Consider the following 20,175-nt stretch of genomic DNA (forward strand, 5'->3'; position numbering starts at 1 on the left):
AAAGCGTTGAAATGAAGGCTTTGTTCCCAAATGCATATAGCTCAGTGCATAAACACACAAACAAGGTTTATTATCATACAATGAATGATTTAATTACGCAACATATCTGGAGGATACAGATATACATTCACACACACATACAAAATAAATTAATACAAAACATCCAGAGTTGTCATGGCTGTATCATCAGGATATTTGAGCACTTTTAGTGTTTTACCATCTCTTGACGAGAAGGAAAAACATTAAGAAGTGTTATTGGGGACGACCAAATTTATATTGCAGTCTTAAACATATCAAATGCTAAAAAATAAGTCATTTTCACAGTGCACCTTTTAGCACCGCTATAGGAATTATTTCTGAGTTGTATAATCAAACAAGTATGATTTTGAACTCCCAAGTTCCCAAATACTGTATAATTTTCCATTCGTCCCTCATTTAAAAAACAAAACAAAAATATCATTCAAGGAATGCATGAGAAAAGTTCATTGTCAGCTACAAAACATTTGTCTTTTAATCACAACACATATCTAGCTCAGCGCTGTCGTCTGGCCTCATAAGTGGCTGTCAATGTCCCGTATGTTTTTATATTGCACTTCAACATGTTTCTCAGTGAAAAACATCTCTTTCTGTTTCGATTCATCTTGTCTTGTTGTGTTTTCTGCCGATTGTGCATAATTCTGCTGGAAGGGCTTTTGAAGATGAGTTCAAGGGAATGTTTGAGATCTTTTCATCTGCTGGCTGTGCCATCCAGTGGTAAAGAAGTTGTATTTTTATTGCCAAGAGTTTTGTATTTCTGTCTGCATTTCTCTTCTGTAGAAAACCTTCTTTCCAGGACTTTGGGACGTTATGTCAACACTCCTTTAGCTGCACGACTCGTTCAGGCGATTTCAGGCTTCAGATAATGAAAGGAATCTGGAAGAAATTCAGATGTAAAGAGCATAATTTATTAATAATGTGAAATGATTTCACATTTAATATGCATCTTAATAGTAATATATGTTCCGATAATGTTTGCATGACTTATTGCAAACGTTGAACTCCAAAAGAAAGCATGTGTCGTCCATTTGACACAGCAATCAATCTGAGCCTGCGCTTTAAGAAGAGCTGCTGTATTTGTGCAGCGTCCATTTGATCGGAGAGTAACTGTACGAGCTGTGGATAGTGAGTTAGACAAGCACAGCTGCTTCTCATCATGATCCTGCCACAGGAGATTAGGATCCAACCATGACATTCACACACACACACACACACACAATCAGACCTCTGCACATCACATACACTACAGCCAGCCTCTGATGTGTGTGTCAAGCCTTTTACCCTTTTATTATTTGTTCAGGTCATGAACGAACCGCATTCTGGAGTGGAATCACCTCAGTTTTGAAGTCATTCATAAAACTGTAATGATTAACTTAGTGATGAGTGTAGCAACATATTCACAGTTGTAAACACAGATACAAATACATACACAAAATATATAACTTGATGACAATTTTTCACTTATGCAATATTAGCGATCAGAGAGTAAACTGTTGTTGATTTTCCTGAAATGTTATTTTAATGTAAAATTATCATTATGCTACATTAAGAGACTTATTTTGAGATTGCTAATGTAAATTATTTGAATTTATTTAATTTCTTAACTGTTGCAATGAGTGATTATAATATATATATATATATGTGATATTACTTAATTGTAAAATATATTTTGTAGTGCTGTAGCGATTAATCGCATCTGGAATAAAATATTTGTTTACAAAATATATGTGTGTATACTGTGTATATTTATGATACATACATACATACAAACACACATACATACACACATACATACACACATACACACATACATATATACATACACACACATACATACACACACACATATATACATACACACATACATACACACACACACACATTTTACGATGTTTATTGAGAAAAAAGGGTAAAGAGTTAACAGAAAATGATGCACAGAAGACAGGTACAGTGTGCTATCAGCAAATGATGCAACCCTTAATTAAATACACGAGTCCAGACATAAGTGCACATCATTAACTAAGACTCGCTAGCTCACTCACTCATTTGCTAAGACACAAACAAGTAGCCCATAAGTTAAATAAAAGGATGAAGTGGTCTGGCAATAATAATGACCTTACTTTGTCCGTACTGGCTATACTGGTGGGGGGCGCTGTGCTCCATGCTGTAGAAGGAGGCCTGGATGTAGGTCTGTGAGTTGGGCAGGTTAGAGAGGGCAGGTAGACTGGACAGTGGCTCCATGCGCTGAGAACAGCTGCTGCTGACCGATCCACACGAATCCAGAGCACCGCTGAGAGACGACAGACAAAACTCAGCCTGAGTCTGAGGAGAAACTCCAGCTGGGCTTATGAGTCCCATAACCTACAGAGAAACAGATCAGATATATCAGACTCACTCAAACTAATTCACATACTCTTTATTATATTAGTGTGTGAGATTGGGATTAGTGCGTCCAAAATCACAGAGAATGCACTGAACATGAGCATGCTACAATCAGGACTTTTACTGCTCATATGATCCTAATACTGATCAAAAGGTCAAAATGCATTACATTTAAGATACTAAATACAACAAATAGATATAATTAACCAGTGACAGTTTTGTGTATTTGATTTAATATCTATCAAATTATAAATAATTTAAAATATGAAATATTTGAATCGTAATTGAACTCTAAATGAAAATATAAATGTATGATATAGTCAGAAGCAAAAAATATTTTCCTCCAAACTGAAATGTAAAATGTAATAAACATAAACATTAACTCATTTTAATGCTTTATTTAATATACCGGGGTGGCATAGGGTGGCAAATGCCACCCTAAAAGAAAGCCTTGCCACCCCTGCTGCCACCCCAGTTGGCAGCAACGATTTAAAGGTAATGGCCAATTTGAAAATTTACGAGCGCGAATCTTTTGTGATTCGTGAACTCGCTCCGAACTCCCGAAATGATTCAAATGATTTGCGATCCCCAAACTGACTCAAATGATTCGCGAACCCGCTCCGAACTCTCGAATTGATTCAAATGATCCGCGAAGCCGCTCCGAACTGACTCAAATGATTCGCGAACCCGCTCCGAACTCCCAAACTGACTCAAATGATTCGCGATCTCGCTCCGATCTCCCAAACTGACTCAAATGATTCGCGATCCCCATAACTTAATCAAATGATTCGCGATCCCGCTACGAACTCCCGAACTGATTCAAATGATTCGCGATCGAAACCGACTCAAATAATTCGCGAACCCGCTTTGAACTCCCGAACTGACTCAAATGATTCGAACCCGCTCCGAACTCCCGAACTGACTCAAATGATTCGCGATCCCGCTCCGAACTCCCAAACTGACTCAAATGATTTGCCATCCCCAAACTGACTCAAATGATTCGCGAACCCGCTTTGAACTCCCGAACTGACTCAAATGATTCGCGAACCCGCTCCGAAATCCCGAACTGACTCATATGATTCGCGATCCCGCTATGAACTCCCGAACTTATTCAAATGATTCGCAATCCCCAAACTGACTCAAATGATTCGCGAATCCGCTTTGAACTCCCGAACTGACTCAAATGATTCGCGAAACCGCTCTGAACTCCCGAACTGATTCAAATGATTTGCGATCCCCAAACTCTAATAATTTACAAAGTATTAATATACTGTAATATTTTTGTTGTTGTTGTTGCTATAAAAACAGACTTAAGCCATCAATAGCCTTTAAAATGGCTTAAAATGCATTATATAAAAAAATAATGAGTCAATAATTATTGGTTAATAATAAGACTGTTAAAATACATAATGTAGGCAAATACAAAATAAACAATTTATGTACATGTTATTACAAATGCCATGTGATTGCTGCTGTTACATGTACAGGACAATCAAATCCTTTTTTAGGATACTGACCAAACATTTCATTCAAATATTCACTTAATCTTTCATTTTTGGCCACCTTTTTGCTATAGATGACACAGGCTTTATAATTTCTTCAAAAAAAAAAAGTGAATATCACAACCCTTACAAAAATAAACCATGGTTTTATCATAGTAAAACTGCTTAGTTTCCTTTTGCATGATTTCTGAATGTTTGAGACTATAAAATAAATTAGGGTCATAATAAAGTTATAGCCACAGGTAAATGTCGAGAGCTACAATTGTGATTTGTAAATAATACAATTTATTCATTAAGTTTTTTATTTGATTAAAGTTATTTTTTCACCCCTATAGTAGGTGTTTTTTTCCATCATCATATTTGAGGAAGGGGGGCACAACAATACAATCCTGCTTATGGGAACCCTTAAGGTGTTGTTATACACATCTCTGGGAATGTGTGCTCTACTACACACACACACACACATACACACACACACACTGAAGCATGCGTGGTGTTTTCAGCTCTTCACTATATTGACGCATGATGTATTCTACACATGTGCACGTCAGTGCGCTATGAGAGGATTTCACCATTTCATTTGATAAAACTACCGTCATTCGTATATACAGACTGACAGAAACAGCAATGTCTTTATAACAACCTGTCAAAGTGAAATTTCGGTATAACTTGAAGAAACTCAGTACTAATAAAATATAGTACTATATAGAAATATAGTAAAATATAGAAATTTTGTACTATTGCACAGTAGAGTATGCTATATATACTTCAAGAAGGCCTATTAGCTAATAATAATAGTTTATTTAAAAAAAACACAGAAACTCTGTCTACAACTCACCAAAATAAAAGTTTGGTCTAACTCAAAGAAATTATGTAAGAAATTGCACAGTAAAATATACTTAAAAATATATATATACTAAAACATTATTTTAAAGGAATATCACACAAGTTTTCATATATGTTTTAATTTAAGCTTGCCAAAACAATAACACCATATTTTTCAAAAACAATTTCTAAAAGTACATTTGTATTTGTGCCTATAATGTTTATTTATTTATTATTATTGTCAGCTAATAAAACCTACGCTTCAGGGACCATATTCATATAACATCTAAGGCTAAATGTAGCTCTTGACTGGTTGAGTTAGATGATGATTAACACTGAACATTAGAAAATCAGTTGAGTCTCCCCATCTGTAAATGTCATTGGCTATTAAAATCTTGTGTTTCTTATAATAAATTGACATATTGATAACACTGAACCTTTTATAATGCTCTTAATTACATGTCGATGCATAATATGCATTAGTGAGTGTGGGGGTGCTTATGGGGTATGGTCACTTTTCCTTATATGAACTGTGATTGCATGAGATTAAGTTTGTAAATGGCAGCCTGTGTCCTTTTGTAGTGTGCACATATATTTATCATCAAACTGTGATAACTGTGACTAAATTCAGTATATATACATCTGCCATATGTTGCCACCCCTCAAAAATTTCTGCCCCCTTCTCGCCTCCCCATCAATATTTTTCTAGATCCACCCCTGTATATATATATATATATATATATATATATATATATATATATATATATATATATATATATATATATATATATATATATATATATCTGCCTTTTTTACAAGCTAATTTTACCCACAATCCCCTGAGTTTCAAAAACAGAGTTTGTAGTAGTTTTCATTTAAGTTTTCATGAAAGCAACAAGAGACTTGAGATACGGTATGTTGGCCTTTAGCTGTGACTGTATTTTTTAAATAACACACACACACACACACACACACACACACATGCAGATGCATATCTCTAGACATCTGTGACCTGCAATTTATCGGGCAAAAAAAATAATTGAATTTGAGGATTGTTTAATCTGATTCTTGGACTAGAACAGAGCCAGAGGGCAGTGTCCTGTGTGTGTGTGTGTGTGTGTGTGTGTGTGTGTGTGCATGCGTGCGTGTGTGTGTGCATTAAGGTGTGTGTACTCATTACTGTTAACTCTTGAAAACACTGTGCTGCATTTGAGGAATGTTGCATGTGTGCTCTGGGGAGTAAAAGTTCCTGAAGCCTAATTGAATCTACCAGCAGAAAGATGGCCAAAATAAACACATACTCCAGTTGCTGCACCAAATAAGCACCTTCACATAGAAACAGATAGAGAAAAGCATGTCTCCCAGGCTACAGGATCCTATTACTTCACTGCATACAGTCAAAGCACTGCAGCACACACACACACACACACACACACACGGTCACGCACATGGTCTCGCTTAAACCATTTCCCACAGAGGAGCAGGGAGTGACGTGTGCCGAATCCATGATGGAATTCTGTTTCCGAAGCTCTGGAAGGTTTTCTCCATGAGTTTGGGAAAATTTAGCACTGACTGGAATCTAAAAAAATAACACCTACTTACATACATACTTTCTGGATATTATATAAAATAGATGTGTTGCTCAATGGCTCGAGTAGAGTTTGGCAGTGGGATGTTACACACAGAATTATTTATATTATAAATATTTTACTGTCACTTTTGATCAATTTAATGCATGCTTGCTGAATAAAAGTGTTTGTTTCTTTAAAAAAACATTAAAAATCTTGTTGACCCCAATATATATACTGTATATATGTTACAGTGTGAAGATTGAAACATCCATCTCAATACTGCACCAGGATGCTTTGAATCTTAACAGCATTTTTCATGTATTAGCACTGTGGACGATGACAGTGAGAATGTGAGACCGCTCCAGACTCACTCCACACTACATTCACACACGTCAGACCTGTAATTCATCACTGTCTTTCAGTGTTCTTGAGGCTTTGGTGCGCTCCTTTAACAAATGAGAAGCATGTGGAGGTCAGTCATCTATCTCTCACACAGAGCGGTGTCAGTGTTTCTGTGTGTTCTGTGCTGCGTTTGCACGGTCCAGTGGATAACCGAGTGAAAAATGGCTTGTGGAATTTATCTGCGTAATGCGTTGTCTTGAAGTGTGTAATAGTTTCTACAGAAGCCAGTTTCATCAAACTGACACTCACCTGTGGGTCAACAGCTGGGATCCACTGCACCGTCCACTGAGTCACTTTCAGCTGCATGCTTTTAACATTTAAGGGTTTAGCTGACTAACTAAATATCATTTATCACATTTTTTAATGCTGTTTTTAAAATCTCAAAAAATGTGCTAGGTTTAGGTTTGATAGTGCTGCCAAGAACCACAAATAATTCAGATAATTTATACTCATCCCTCAACTTGCAGCTCAAATTTTTGTGAATTTGTCACAATTTTGTTTTAAATTATATATATAAAAAATAAAGAAATTGAAAGAAATGAAATCAATTAATTTAAATAATTAAATTGTTAAATTAATAAAGTTTCATATAAATAAATAAATATTTCATTAAGAACATATTTTTTTTCTTTGGACTTTAATGTGTATGCATATAAGTAATTAAATGATGAAATAAATAAATACATTTAGAATTTTTCCACCAGAAAATGTTTAGATTTTAAACATTTTTATGAATATTAAATTAAATATTCTAAACATTTATAAATATTATTCATTAAATTGCATATATTATAATTACATGAATATTATAATATTATAAAATAACTTTACATTGTTAAATATAAAAAAAATATATACTGGAAGTAATGTATATAGATATGACATATCAGGTATAGATTTTCAGATTTTCAGATTTTCATTGCATGAAAGAAAAACTTTTAAGTGATTTTATCATACACAGATGCAATTTTTAAGCATCCTGGAAACACTTTTAAAACATGAAAATGATTTTATGTTAAATGTGCATTTGTGACGCTGAACACTTGTCTAGCCTTCCATGATAATTGTGTTCCTGTATGCAAAATGAGGGACAAGTTGACATTATTTTCTGTGGTAATCAGCATTAGGCCATTGAGGCTTTACTCCAATCCAGTTTATATTTCAGATTCATGTGACAAACAAAGCCTGACAACTCACTATCTAATAACTGAGCATTATTAGAAATTACATTCAGCCGTTTAAAACAACTGAAAGTCTTTATTACCTGAGAAGACAGTCCATTACTGTTATGAGGTCCAAATGTATCTGAATATCCTGCATAACCATGGCAACTGGAGAGACAAGCCCCGCCCTCTGGCCCCGCCCCTCCAGCGCTCTGATGGCCTGCAGGCAGCGGATGAGGTCTGTGTACAGGACTCGAATCTGAGAACACACACAGTTATTAATAGAATATATCCAGAAAGTTTTGATATGGCAAAGTGGATGTAAATCTGACATGTTTACCTTGGGAAAGGCCAGTGGGTGGGTACGTGCTCTCTGACAGCTGATACGGGGAGAGACTGGACATCGCCGCATGTGAAAAACCACCGGGGATCAGGTGATTGAACGGCATGAGCTGATTGGCTCCTGCTTGCTTCCTCCAGCGAGCTCGTCTGTTACTGAACCACACCTGAGAAAAGACTCATGTAGGAGTGTAATAAAACAGTTTGGATTCTGTCTGTTGTTTCGGCAGGTGTATGGGGTGTGTCTGTACCTGCACTCGTGCCTCTGTGAGTCTGGATCTCTGAGCGAGCTCTTCTCTGGTGTAGATATCAGGGTAATGTGTGCGTTCGAAAGCTCTCTCCAGCTCCTCCAGCTGTTCGGCTGTGAACGTCGTCCGACTGCGACGCTGTTTCCTTTTCAGCGGCAGATCGGGCTCCGATTCCACATCTGAACCTTCATCAGATGGACTCGCTGAAACACACACATGCAAAGAATGAAATTTGAATTTTTATACATTATATATATACATACATACATACATACATACACACACGGTATATATAATGAATAAATAAATATACATATATAGAAAGTAATAAATAAATATTTTACATGTTTACTTTTATGTTTATGTTTTTTTCTAGTATTTTGGAAACGGAAATATTGCTGAAACACAGATGCATTTTTTGTATAATGTAATTAAGATATAAAAATGTTATTTTTATGCGGTTTATTTAGAAAATGGGAATATGTAGATATTATTTTTATACATTATATAATTTTCTAAATATGTACTATAAATATAATTTAAGAAAATAAAATATCTGGAAAAGGTATATTTTAAGATTTTGAATATATTTTGAACTGTATTTTATTTTATTATATATATATATATATATATATATATATATATATATATGATGTAAGAAAATTTTTATATATTACATAATGTTTAGACGTGGTTATATCATTTTAATTTTATATAGATTAAAAATACAAGTGCTCTATCTCTTCAAAAGTATCCAAACTCTTCGGTCTCTTCAAATCCAATTTTTTTTAAATACATAAACATTATTGAAAAACATATGTGCGAATGTGTGTTTAATAATTTTTTATTGTTTATTTTTTAAATTGGATTAGGATTTGTCTAGTACAGAGGGAATATAAAATTCACAAGAGCAAATAGTAAAAAAAACGGGATGAAAGAGAAATACAGTGGATGAGAAAAGAAAGAGGCAATGTGCTGAATGCTTGTAAAATTAAATGGAAAAAAAGAAGAAAAGAAACACACAAATAATAAACTCAAATGACATATTTCCTCCTAAAAAAAGGTTTTGTTTTCCTTGTTTCAAACAGAATTGCACTTATAAGGATTTAGTGAGAACTTTGGGAAATTCCTACAATTTCACAGTGACTTGGATGAAGGAACACTGAAGCATGTGTTGTTGACAATGTTGTGACATTCCAGACAGAGAAGCTGGGAACTATTTATGCATGGTCCTGGAATTAAAGGAAAATCATATTTAGTGATTTTTTATTCTACAGACATTGAGCTATTTGTGCATCTCTCTCTCTCTCTCATTCTGTCTTCCCTTCAGTCTTTGTTGGATCGATTTGCACGCTCCATCTGTGGAGTCCTTGATGACGGCCGGGGCTCTCAGTGGAGGCCGTCACCTGCCCTGGAGGGGGTGTAAGGGGCAGAGAGAAGGCCAAAGGTGGGTGGGTGGCAGGGCAGAAAGGGAAAAGACCGGGGCGGGTAGTTCAAGTGCTCAATCTCTTCAAAATCCCTTTTAGAAATAGTGCAGAAGCACCTGAATCTTGGGATGTGGACAGTGCTCTGAATAATGATCCTCTGTGGGGTTCCTTTTGCTGTGCACTCACATAAACAACTTTCAAGGAACGGTTCAACCAAAGCTTTCTCATCAGATACTGTGAAACACAAAAGAAAGCATGCAAGATTCTGTTTATTTTAGGATGAAAGCGATAATCTGTGATTATTAAATTTAGGAGTTATTCATATGTAATATAACCCTTAAACCCTTAACCACTTAGGTTTTGTTGGTATAACCTAATGCATTTAGAGTGAATTTATAGTATATATTAAGTTTTTATATTATATTATAAAATTTTTTTTACATTTTAGGTTAAAACCATGCTCAACTAGGTGGCTGCGATCTTCTGGGCTGATTTTTAATTAATTTTTTATTATGCTAGTCTGTGTAAATATGCTCTAGACACGACTGATCCTAAACAGCTTTGGTTCTCACATCATTAACAGGGATTGCAATGTGGCAAGTTAAAAAATGCAATCTCAAATGAGATTTGACACCAGAATCAGTGAAAAACGATTATGAATTTGTGAATCTAAGAAAATATGAAATATAGTGCACATGGACTACTTTGTGTTTATGATGATGTCTGTCTATTTAGGTATCTTGACAGATGCAGGTTTTTGTCGCAGTATGGAATAGTGTTTTTAAAAGAAAAAAAAAAGGATCGGATCAACACAAGGATGAGTAAATACGGACAAAATGTTATTTTTTGTTGTAGTAGCCAATAATGTTAAATGTTTTTAGGATGGTTTGGTGAATATAAATACTATTCTATACTAAGTTAATTAAATATGTTTTTGACTTTTTACCACATTTTAGGTTCTTCTGTGCTGATTTGTTATTAAATTTTTTATACGTTAACATGCTCTAGAAATTATTGATAATCTGACTGCTTTGTTTCTCTTGTCACACCAAGTTTCAAAAATCGAGATTTGAGACCAGAATAGATTGAACAATGACATCAAGTTCTTCACAAAAAATCTTCAGGAGACTTGAAATGTAGTTGCATGAACTACTTTTGCTATTTTTATTATGCTTTTTGTCATTTTGGGAACTTGAAAATTGTAAGTAAATTGTGAGTAAATGGTGCCAGTGTTCATTTTTGACATCTGATGATGTTGTAGCAAATAAGCAAGCATTTCATTTTTATATTTTTGATGACTGAATGAGAATCAAGGCAAGTGAATAAACAGAACCAAAGAGCAATCAGTTTAATTCAGGCAGAAGAATACAGACCACAGGCTTCTAAACACACGCACAACCAAAACCCAAACGTCACGGAAATGATGGATCTAGAGATATTCTGCCTTCTGTAAATACACAGAGTGTGTATGTGTGTGCTTTCAGGTCTTTGGCATGTAAAGTTAGCGTGTAGTGTGCATGAGTATGTGTTTTAAGATATTTTAGCCCTCCGCTATGTAAACGGTGCGGTCACTAAAAGCATCTCCATCTGCCATTTCTCTTGAGCTCTGATCCCTCGTCACTTAAATTCAATATTCAGAGGCGAAATATCACCCTGAGCCCATTCACCTCATGCATTCAAGTACACAGAATCCACCTAAGGAGTTTCATTAATACTGCAGGACGGCGAGCGCATATCCGGCAGCATTTTGCACTTAGTTTTGGTGTGGGTCAGGATAAAACCATACGTGCATGTGTAGAGTTAGTCTGTGTGTGTTTTGTGTGTGTGAGAGAGAGCAATTCTCTTGGGGGCAGGTAATGAAGAGAGCTAATTGAGCCAATGACATGCCCCCTCGCCATCAAAAAACGGCCAAAAAAGAAAGACAAAGACATACACAAAAGAAAGCTTGGGAACTGATGCAGCGTCTCGGAGAGGGGAGAGCGAGGCGGGTCCTTTTCAGCGCCGAGGTTGGCTGAGTGACTGCCCGTCCACATTAAGCAGTGCATAGAGAACTAACAGATGCCGGAGACAGAAAGGATGAGTGACAGCTCGTGGGCCCATCTGCCCCCCAGCGTTTAGGAACAGAGAGAAACAGAGGGAGGACTTGACTTGCTAAAGAGCAACTGTGACCCTCGCAGCTGCCCTCAAACAACCACACGTTCCAGCTCTGAGCCAAATGTGCTCTTCATCTGTTTAGCTTCTTTTGCTTTGCTCTCGAGTCACTTTTGATACGTTTTTTGGTTGTGTGGCTTTTGTTAAAGAAGCTAGAGTGCGAAACAGCATGTGCAACTAAAAACATTTAATGGTGCATGATATGGCTTCATCACGCTTGGCTTCAAGTAATTTATTAGAGATGATTATTTTACATTTTTAATCCAAGTTTCTGCAAAATGTGTTATGGTATACTACCGTTCAAAAGTTAAATTAAATACGTTTATTCAGCCAAGGATGCATTAAATTGATCAAAGTACAGTAAAGACTTAAATTGCATATTATACACTTACTACAGAAAAAGCACTAGATTAATATGCTAGTATTTACATAGTGAGTAGTTGGTGCCTTTATGGTGAAGGGAATAGAGTTAAAACAGGAAGTTGTCACCTGTCACTCTAAACCAGTGTTTCTCAAACTTTTTCAGCACAAGGACCACTTTATCTTCCAATTTTTTTCTGAGGACCACCTAACAGAATCCCACTCTAACACGCCCCCAAAAACCACCAAAATAGGAAGGATAAGCTAAATTTAAGTTTAATATGCAACTGTTTCAAGTAAAAAACTAATTATTCAAACACAAATGCAATAATATGATCAGAAATTATTATGGTAACAATAAAATGCTGAAAAGAATGTTCCCCTTAATGTCCAATATCACTGAAATTACTGGGATTTTACACATGAAACAAAAACTAGTACATTACAAAACTAATAGATCTGTGGATTCTAGATTTTGAGATTTCCATCTAAAACTTAACGTGAATATTAATGAGACGGGTGGTGCTGCTTATCACACATCAATGTCTGGCTCCAAACACTTGCCTAGTTTAGGTCATCGTTTCGCGGACCACTAGGGGGCGATGGCGGACCACACTTTGAGAATTACTGCTCTAAACATACACTAGTGTGACCTTTGACCACTGAGATCAAACAAATGACAAATGAAAACACATATTCAGACAAATGTTTGTAAACAATACACCATATTTTTTTAAACAAGCTAAGCAAGAAACTGCACTTTATGACTGTGATTAGGTGAGTCGATTCATGTTTTCATTCTTAAGTCTTATAAGCTCACTTATCAACTATCCAATAAAAAGCAACCTCCCTGAACTCTCTCAGTGTTGTTTTCGTGCTGTCTGTGTCCTTACTGACATGCAGACTGTAGTTTTGCCTTCAGGCTTCACAGATTCCTAAGTCTGCTGTCCCTGACACTGTGCGCTGGACACAATGGAGACAGTTTTGTTTGGGGGTTTCCCATAATTGTCCGTCCAACTGTACTCCTCTCGTTATCTGTCACACTCTGTGTGGATGCAAAGTATGCTTTAATGTTTCAATTTCCAACAAAAATGCTCCTCTTTATCAATCATTTCACTCGTTTTTTATTCTTAACACGAGACCAGATTTGCACCTGGTACTCCTCCTACAGATTCGAAGGCCAGGCTTCATCTAGCCAAGTTTGCATTGACAAAGTTTCCTTTTGTGGAGTTGGATTTGGTGGTGCATTTGTGTTTTTGTGCTTGTGTTTGTTTGTTGAATTACGACGCGCTGACTGCACACTCCATGGTGCCACACAAACATCCCACACTGGGCCAGTTGGCACAGTTTATGTATGCATGTGTACGTGTGTGCATCCATGCGTGTGTTTGCATGTTTGTGCATATGCATATGTTTGGCGGCATGTGCATATATGCATATTATAGGAGTGTCAATCATTTTACACTTTTCTAAATATGTTTCTCAAAATGATTTTCTGTTTGAGCATACTAAATATATCTGTTCCACCAGGACACATTGCATGCCAGGAAGCGAACAGGGAACATTCTCAGAAATTTGTGCAATGTTCTGGCAAGGTCTCTAGAAGTTATGAACAAAAATTATTTCTGTAATGTTAACAGAACATTGGTCTTTATTAATATTCTCAGTCAAAAACATTATTTATGCATACGTTTTTTTTTTTATCTAGTTGCATGTTTGTTTAACATTTTTAAATGTTACTATTTAAATGTTAATACTTTCAGATGGATCACAGAACATTCAAAGGTTACCTTCCCATAATGTTTGCAGAATTATAAAGTGGAACATTCTCTTCATGTTTTTTCAGTTCACATAACCAACAAAAATGTTTAAGCAAAATTAAAAATGTATGTTTTAGAATAGAGAACGTTCAGAAATAACATTTTAATAGTTTAACGGGGAAAAAAAACATTCTTAGAACATGTTTTTATTAGCTTGGAAGTTTCTCTGAGAGTTATGAACAAACATCTGGGAACGTTAATAAAATCAAAGTTATCTGGCATGTTTTAGTATAACATTTAACATTTGTTGCACTTTTTTTTAAACGTCACTATTTATAGTTTCAGATGATTCAGAGAACATTCAGTTTTAACATTCCCATAATTTTTGTTAAATTATAAAATAGAACTTAATAGATTTTTTTTTAAATGAGAGAGAATTTAAAATTAGTGTTTTAATATTGGGAACATTAGAAAAATGTTTAAAAAACATATTTTTGTTCGCTGGGATAAGGGGAGGGACAGCAACAACGAGGTGTCATAAGACTCCCTGCACACACACCAACATCTTTGAGTCTTAAAGATGATATATGGAGACAGTTTGAAAGAAAGGGTTCAAAAGAAGGGTGTAAATACTGAACTCAACTTGCCTGTCTGTGTCTCCCAGAAAAAGAGGGGTGGTGGGAATAGAAGGGACTGACAACGGCCCACAGATATCAACCCAAAATGTGCCCCAGGCCAAGAGAGGTAGAAAAGGGCATGAGGAGGACAGAGGAGAAAAAGAGCAAGGCGTGTTGGACTCTTGGCCAGATGAAAGTGAAGTTCAAATAAAGAGCCTGATTTAAACGGCTCGGGGAACTCGTCATTCTTGGATCGTGAGACGGGAAAAGCGTGACGGACTGACTTTGTGGCAGCGCACATGACGAGAGGCTCGCCCCCATTGTGACCGCCGCTCAGGGCCATGAAGTAACAGCCGAGGAGAACACTGGTCCCTGTTGATGGAACAGCCTTTAATAAACTCCCATCACCATTAAGAGTGACACTGCATCCCGATCAGTATTATTTAGGGAGCTGAAGTGGTGTTAGCAGGGCATTAGAGGCAGTCAAATAACGTTCACCTTAATTAGTCACGCAGGGACAGACTGTTAGCTCATTAAATATCATTACAGAACAGCAAAACATCAGTCACTTCAGCTGTCGGCCAATAGACAGCAAGAGGGCAAAAATAGACTCTCTCCCAATGTTCTTCATCAACTTTTGTTCCTTTTGATTCCTCTGAGGCCTCTATGCACAGAAATGCTATGATATCCTTTCTTAATTCATTGTGTTGTCATATTTTAATATTTAGGATAATTTCTCCTTCAGAGAACAGAAAAGAAAGGTCATGTAGGTTTGCAATGACATGAAAGTGAGTTTTTTTTTTACCCTTTTTTATGGATTATCTACATAACTTAGGCTAAATTTTCTCTTTTTTACTATTTTAAGTTAAATGTAGAACTCCATTTAAGATCATCACTGAATCTACAGAATGAATCTATCATTGTGGCCACATTAAACAGATTTCCAACATGTTTGGTGGCTTTTTTCTCCCCCTTCCCTCATGCTTGTTGCATTATACTTATTAATATACTTAATATTTATTATTGGTTATTGATCATCAGTCAATCTATCTCATCATTAATGCAAATAAATTAGTTAATACATTAGAAATTTATGCACCACATTTTTGTTTATATTTCTGCTTTATAAACTACTAATCAAACGTTTGGGCTCCTCTTTGCATATAATGAATTCATAAAGTCATACAAATAACAAAGTCATCGAAACTATGAAATAGCACAAATTAAAAATGACAATTATGCACTGACCAAGAAACTTTAAACGAATGAAACCAGCCAACTTCATAAAGTGCATCCTGTGATACTTCTAGACACTTGTTGCCCTGCTGTCCTTCATTATCCAGTCTGTTCATTTAAAAAAAAAAGAAAGAAAGAATTTTGCTGAAAAATTCATACTTGGAAACAACTTATATTAATGCATAAAGCTTCAAGCTTTCAAGCACACCTTTCAAAAAATGCTTTTGTCTGGTAGTGTAGGCTAATTTTTTTATTTTGCTATGGCTAAAATTATAAGACTCTCTCATTAAAACACTCATTAAAAGTGTGCATCACCATTATAGGCCCCAAGGGTTTCAAGCCATATAAATATTCATAAAAAAAATCCAACAACTCCAAATCAGCTCACAGTTATTTCTACAACCTGTTAAAGAGTTTGTAGGATCCACTCACATCTGTCTGCGAGAATCCCCTCGATGCTGTGTCCGCTCCTGCGCGCGTGTTCTTCCTGCTCGCGCTTCTCCTCCTCCTCTTCATCCCCCTCCTCTTCCTCGTCACCTCCTGCCCCACATCTGCCTCTCATGATGCGGCTTATCGCACTCACTGGACAAGAGTTGATCCGAATGTATAAGTGCTCTTAATATGTTTTATAGTTTTTAATATAGAAATGTGCATTTCAATACTATACAGTTCATTTTCAAACGTTAGAGTCATCACAAAGGTTAGATGACAAGTGGTAAAAAAGCCAATAGAAACGCATTGTTTATTGCTGTATTTACTATAAATGTTATGATATCACAAAAAAAAAAAAAGTTGACTAATAACTGTGAATTCAAAAGTTTTTTTTTTTTTTTTTTTTTTTTTGAACACTGTAGTAATATATATTTTCTTCATGTTTGACGCATACCTGAGGGTACGTTGTTCCGTTCACAAATTCCCTCTTTGAGCAATTTATCCTGAATTTCCCAACTGAATATTCCAGGTTTTTCCCGTTTATATTCCTCAACGCGCTTCTCCACATCTGGAGATGTAGTCTGTTAAAAATAATAAGAATAAAATAAAAACAGTCAACAAGGTGCCTGATTCAATTCAAAGACTCTTATTTCAAATTCATGTTGATTATTGTTGTCGGTCAGTCATCGACCTGTTGCATTGATTTCCTTGGAAAAATATCGTCATGCCCAGCTGCTCAGATGGATCCGCACTTCCAGACCTCTCTAGGGCCTCACCTTGGATTTAGTCCCGCCGATGGCTCCAGGCCGGATGGATCCAGTCTCCTGGTATCTGCACAGGATTTTGGAGACGCAGCCGTGAGAGACCCTGAGCTGGCGGGATATGACGCAGGGCCGGATCCCGTGATGGGCCATCTCCACTATCTTATGTCGAATGTGGTTCGGGAGAGGCCGGCCGTTGATGAAAACTCCTCCGAGCTGGTTGACTCGACCCTGACCCATCGGAGTTGACACTGCTTCGAAGCCAACCCAAATTATGACAGTGGAGAGGTAACATAATTGCAGAAACATGACAGAAAGAAAAAAATAATAATGCTGCATAATAACTATTCCTAAATGACTTTAGCGTGCTTCTGGTGTAAGACCATTAAAGTTAAAATACCATGTGCCTTTAATTCGCTGACATATTCATGTATTTCTAAACACATAAAAACAACAACACAATAAACCGTCATATAGCCCAATTGCTGCTTTAAATTGTAAGTAAACTAAAATGTAAGATAAAGTTATTTGAAATTAATGACTGATTGAGAAACACTGAACTCATGCAATCGAGTAAAAACTAAAGGAATTTTTGCGGCAGAGGAAAATAAAATAATGAAGAACATGAATGATGCCGAACAACCTTTTTTACAGTAAAACTTTTTTAAAGAACTGTTTTTCATCTAAGAACCTGAAGCACAATATATCACTGAAGAACATTTATTTTTCAAGAATTCTAAGAAGTAATTAATACAATGTAGGCTAACAACAGTTAACAAATTTAAATACTGTAATAAAATATTTACATTTTAACAAAAATGTAGGCTACTTGCTAAATTACAAACAAAACTTTTTTGGGGGAGAAATAACATCACCGTTTTCAGTTGTTAATCAACTCGTGCAACCCAGATACCAAAAATAGTTCACACTTTGCCTCACATTTCCAATTTATAATTACATAATTTTATTGTGCATATTTAATGTAATATTTTACCCTCCATCGGGAAGCCACTGCGGGGGTAGTTTTGGGAGAGAGTTGGACGCATCATCCCGGGAACGGTCCCTGCCAAGCCGCTCATTGCTCCAGAGCAGTGGGGTCAATAAAAGTGCTCTTCTGCAGGCTCAAAAAATCATGTAAATATTCCACGATTAAAAACAAAAATTATAAACTCCGATTATCTTTTTGTAGCCCTCCAGGAAAAGTAGAACAATAAGTACTCAAGGATGAAAATAAATGTTATTAATCAAATTGCGTCTCTTCTCTTTTGTAGTCGTTGGTCATTGTTTTCATCATGTGAAGAGATTTATAATCGCAGCGTTATTGTTATTATCAGACGTTTAGGATGAGCGCGAGTTCTCGAACTACTAAGAGTTTGCAGAGTTCCTCTTGTATTACTCGAACATCGCGCTCTGATTGGCCCACAGGATCCCGTAACCGAGAGCTGATTGGTCAAAGAAGTACTTTGCTCTCAACGTTCCAAAGTGGATGTCGATTTCAGAGACTGATCTGAGATAGTGGCTTGCTGTTAATAGATGCATGATGATGTATAATCACATTATACTAATATGTACATATAAGACAGGCATGTAAACACTAGCCTATAAAATATAGAATTATAATATCGTTACAAGTTTTAATATAACTAATAATAATAATAATAACGGCAGTGCAAAATAATGTAATAATACAACAAATCAAAGACTGAAAAATAAAAAGACAGAATGAATCCATTTAAATGAACAAAAAAAGTTATTCACTAAAAATGATTGACTGTTATTTATTTAATACTCTCTCCGACTCATCCACACACACACACACACACACACACACACAGTGACTTCAATGACATGTGGCTCTTTTGGTGGACAAGAAACTTCAAATGTTTTCTTTCTGCCTGCACGCGGGTACAATGGGGCGCACGCGGGAGGGAAACACGGGGGGGAAACGGGGGTCCTTTCACGTGCAAAGCACTAGATTATTCTCTTTTACTTAAAAAGTAAAATCAACGCCAAAGATGACGGACCCTGGAGACACCGACCCGACTATTTAATGGTTAACATTGAATGTGCGTGTGTGTGTGTGTGTGTGTTTATTTATGAGATTCTATCCGATGCATTAATTGCACTATGCGAGTAAGATTAATATGGGCGACTTATATTGCATGTCTGTTTATATCTGCTGTACGTCATCTTTCTACTTTTAAACACAGAGGATGATTATTCACATATCAAGTTTCGTTCATTCTTAAAACAAAAATCACACATAATATAATTATTTTCTAAATTATATAATTATAATTATAATTATAATACATTTTCTTACTTTAAACTTTTGAAAAGTAGCCTATAATCTATTAATGTGATGTGACACATCTAGAGTAGCCTACATTTATTAAGAATAGGCTAAATAGTTTCTTTTTTTATAATGCATATTTTGTAGGATTTATTCAGCATTAAAATTCAAAAACAGAAAGTGATTGGTTAAAAAGGAGAACAGGCTGCGGAATGATGCATGTTCATTCTTCTGAAACACCGGATCCGCGTGTCGAATCCTTTTTCGGGGAACAGATCTCGAGCAGAGGTGCGCTCTGATGAGAGTTTAATCATTTTTATTATCAAAAGGGTCAAATATCAGTATTCTCTAACCAAATAGTGTCAAAATAATTTGAATCGGCTTTACAGTATGCATGCAAACGTTATAAAAAGTTTTAAATGTATGCATGAAATTTTTTTTGAATAGAGTTAACTGAGATCCCCTTATAGCATACATGTTGAGAATTTTGGTCAAATCTACCAGTAAATTTTTTTAGGTTTGCTAGTGTTGTCAGAGAAAGAAAAATGTTTAAACCTGTACAGGAATGTAGCTAGAATTCACCAACATAATTTGAATGAACTTCCTGAACAGCATATGTTGTTTGTGTCATTTGTCTTGTGGTCTGTCTTGTCCAGCCTGAGGAAGGTCA

General features: G+C 35.9%; 1 protein-coding gene across 1 annotated transcript; it reads right to left on the bottom strand.

Annotated features, from left to right (window-relative positions):
* Window positions 1–877: 877 nt before the first annotated feature.
* On the bottom strand, window positions 878–18,392 carry LOC113112860 (paired box protein Pax-3-B-like). The gene is made up of 9 exons (XM_026278776.1): window positions 18,207–18,392; window positions 17,228–17,463; window positions 16,906–17,032; window positions 16,452–16,601; window positions 8,472–8,671; window positions 8,222–8,387; window positions 7,983–8,140; window positions 2,157–2,397; window positions 878–912 (listed from the first exon to the last, which is right to left on the bottom strand). Exons 1-9 carry the CDS (start codon window positions 18,289–18,291, stop codon window positions 878–880), a joined length of 1,398 nt encoding a protein of 465 aa, XP_026134561.1. The 5' UTR covers window positions 18,292–18,392.
* Between the last annotated feature and the right edge of the window lie 1,783 nt (window positions 18,393–20,175).

Source organism: Carassius auratus, chromosome 13 (genome assembly GCF_003368295.1).
Source record: "Carassius auratus strain Wakin chromosome 13, ASM336829v1, whole genome shotgun sequence".
Taxonomy (NCBI): domain Eukaryota; kingdom Metazoa; phylum Chordata; class Actinopteri; order Cypriniformes; family Cyprinidae; genus Carassius; species Carassius auratus.

Bases quoted from the DNA above. Each gene is read 5' to 3' on its own strand.
- LOC113112860 (XM_026278776.1), bottom strand. From the start codon at position 18,291: ATGAGCGGCTTGGCAGGGACCGTTCCCGGGATGATGCGTCCAACTCTC. The intron at 17,033-17,227 runs GTGAGGCCCTAG...TATTTTTAACAG, and splicing joins TCGGCGGGACTAAATCCAAG to ACTACATCTCCAGATGTGGA. The intron at 8,672-16,451 runs GTGAGTGGATCC...TGTGTGTTTCAG, and splicing joins GGGGATTCTCGCAGACAGAT to CGAGTCCATCTGATGAAGGT.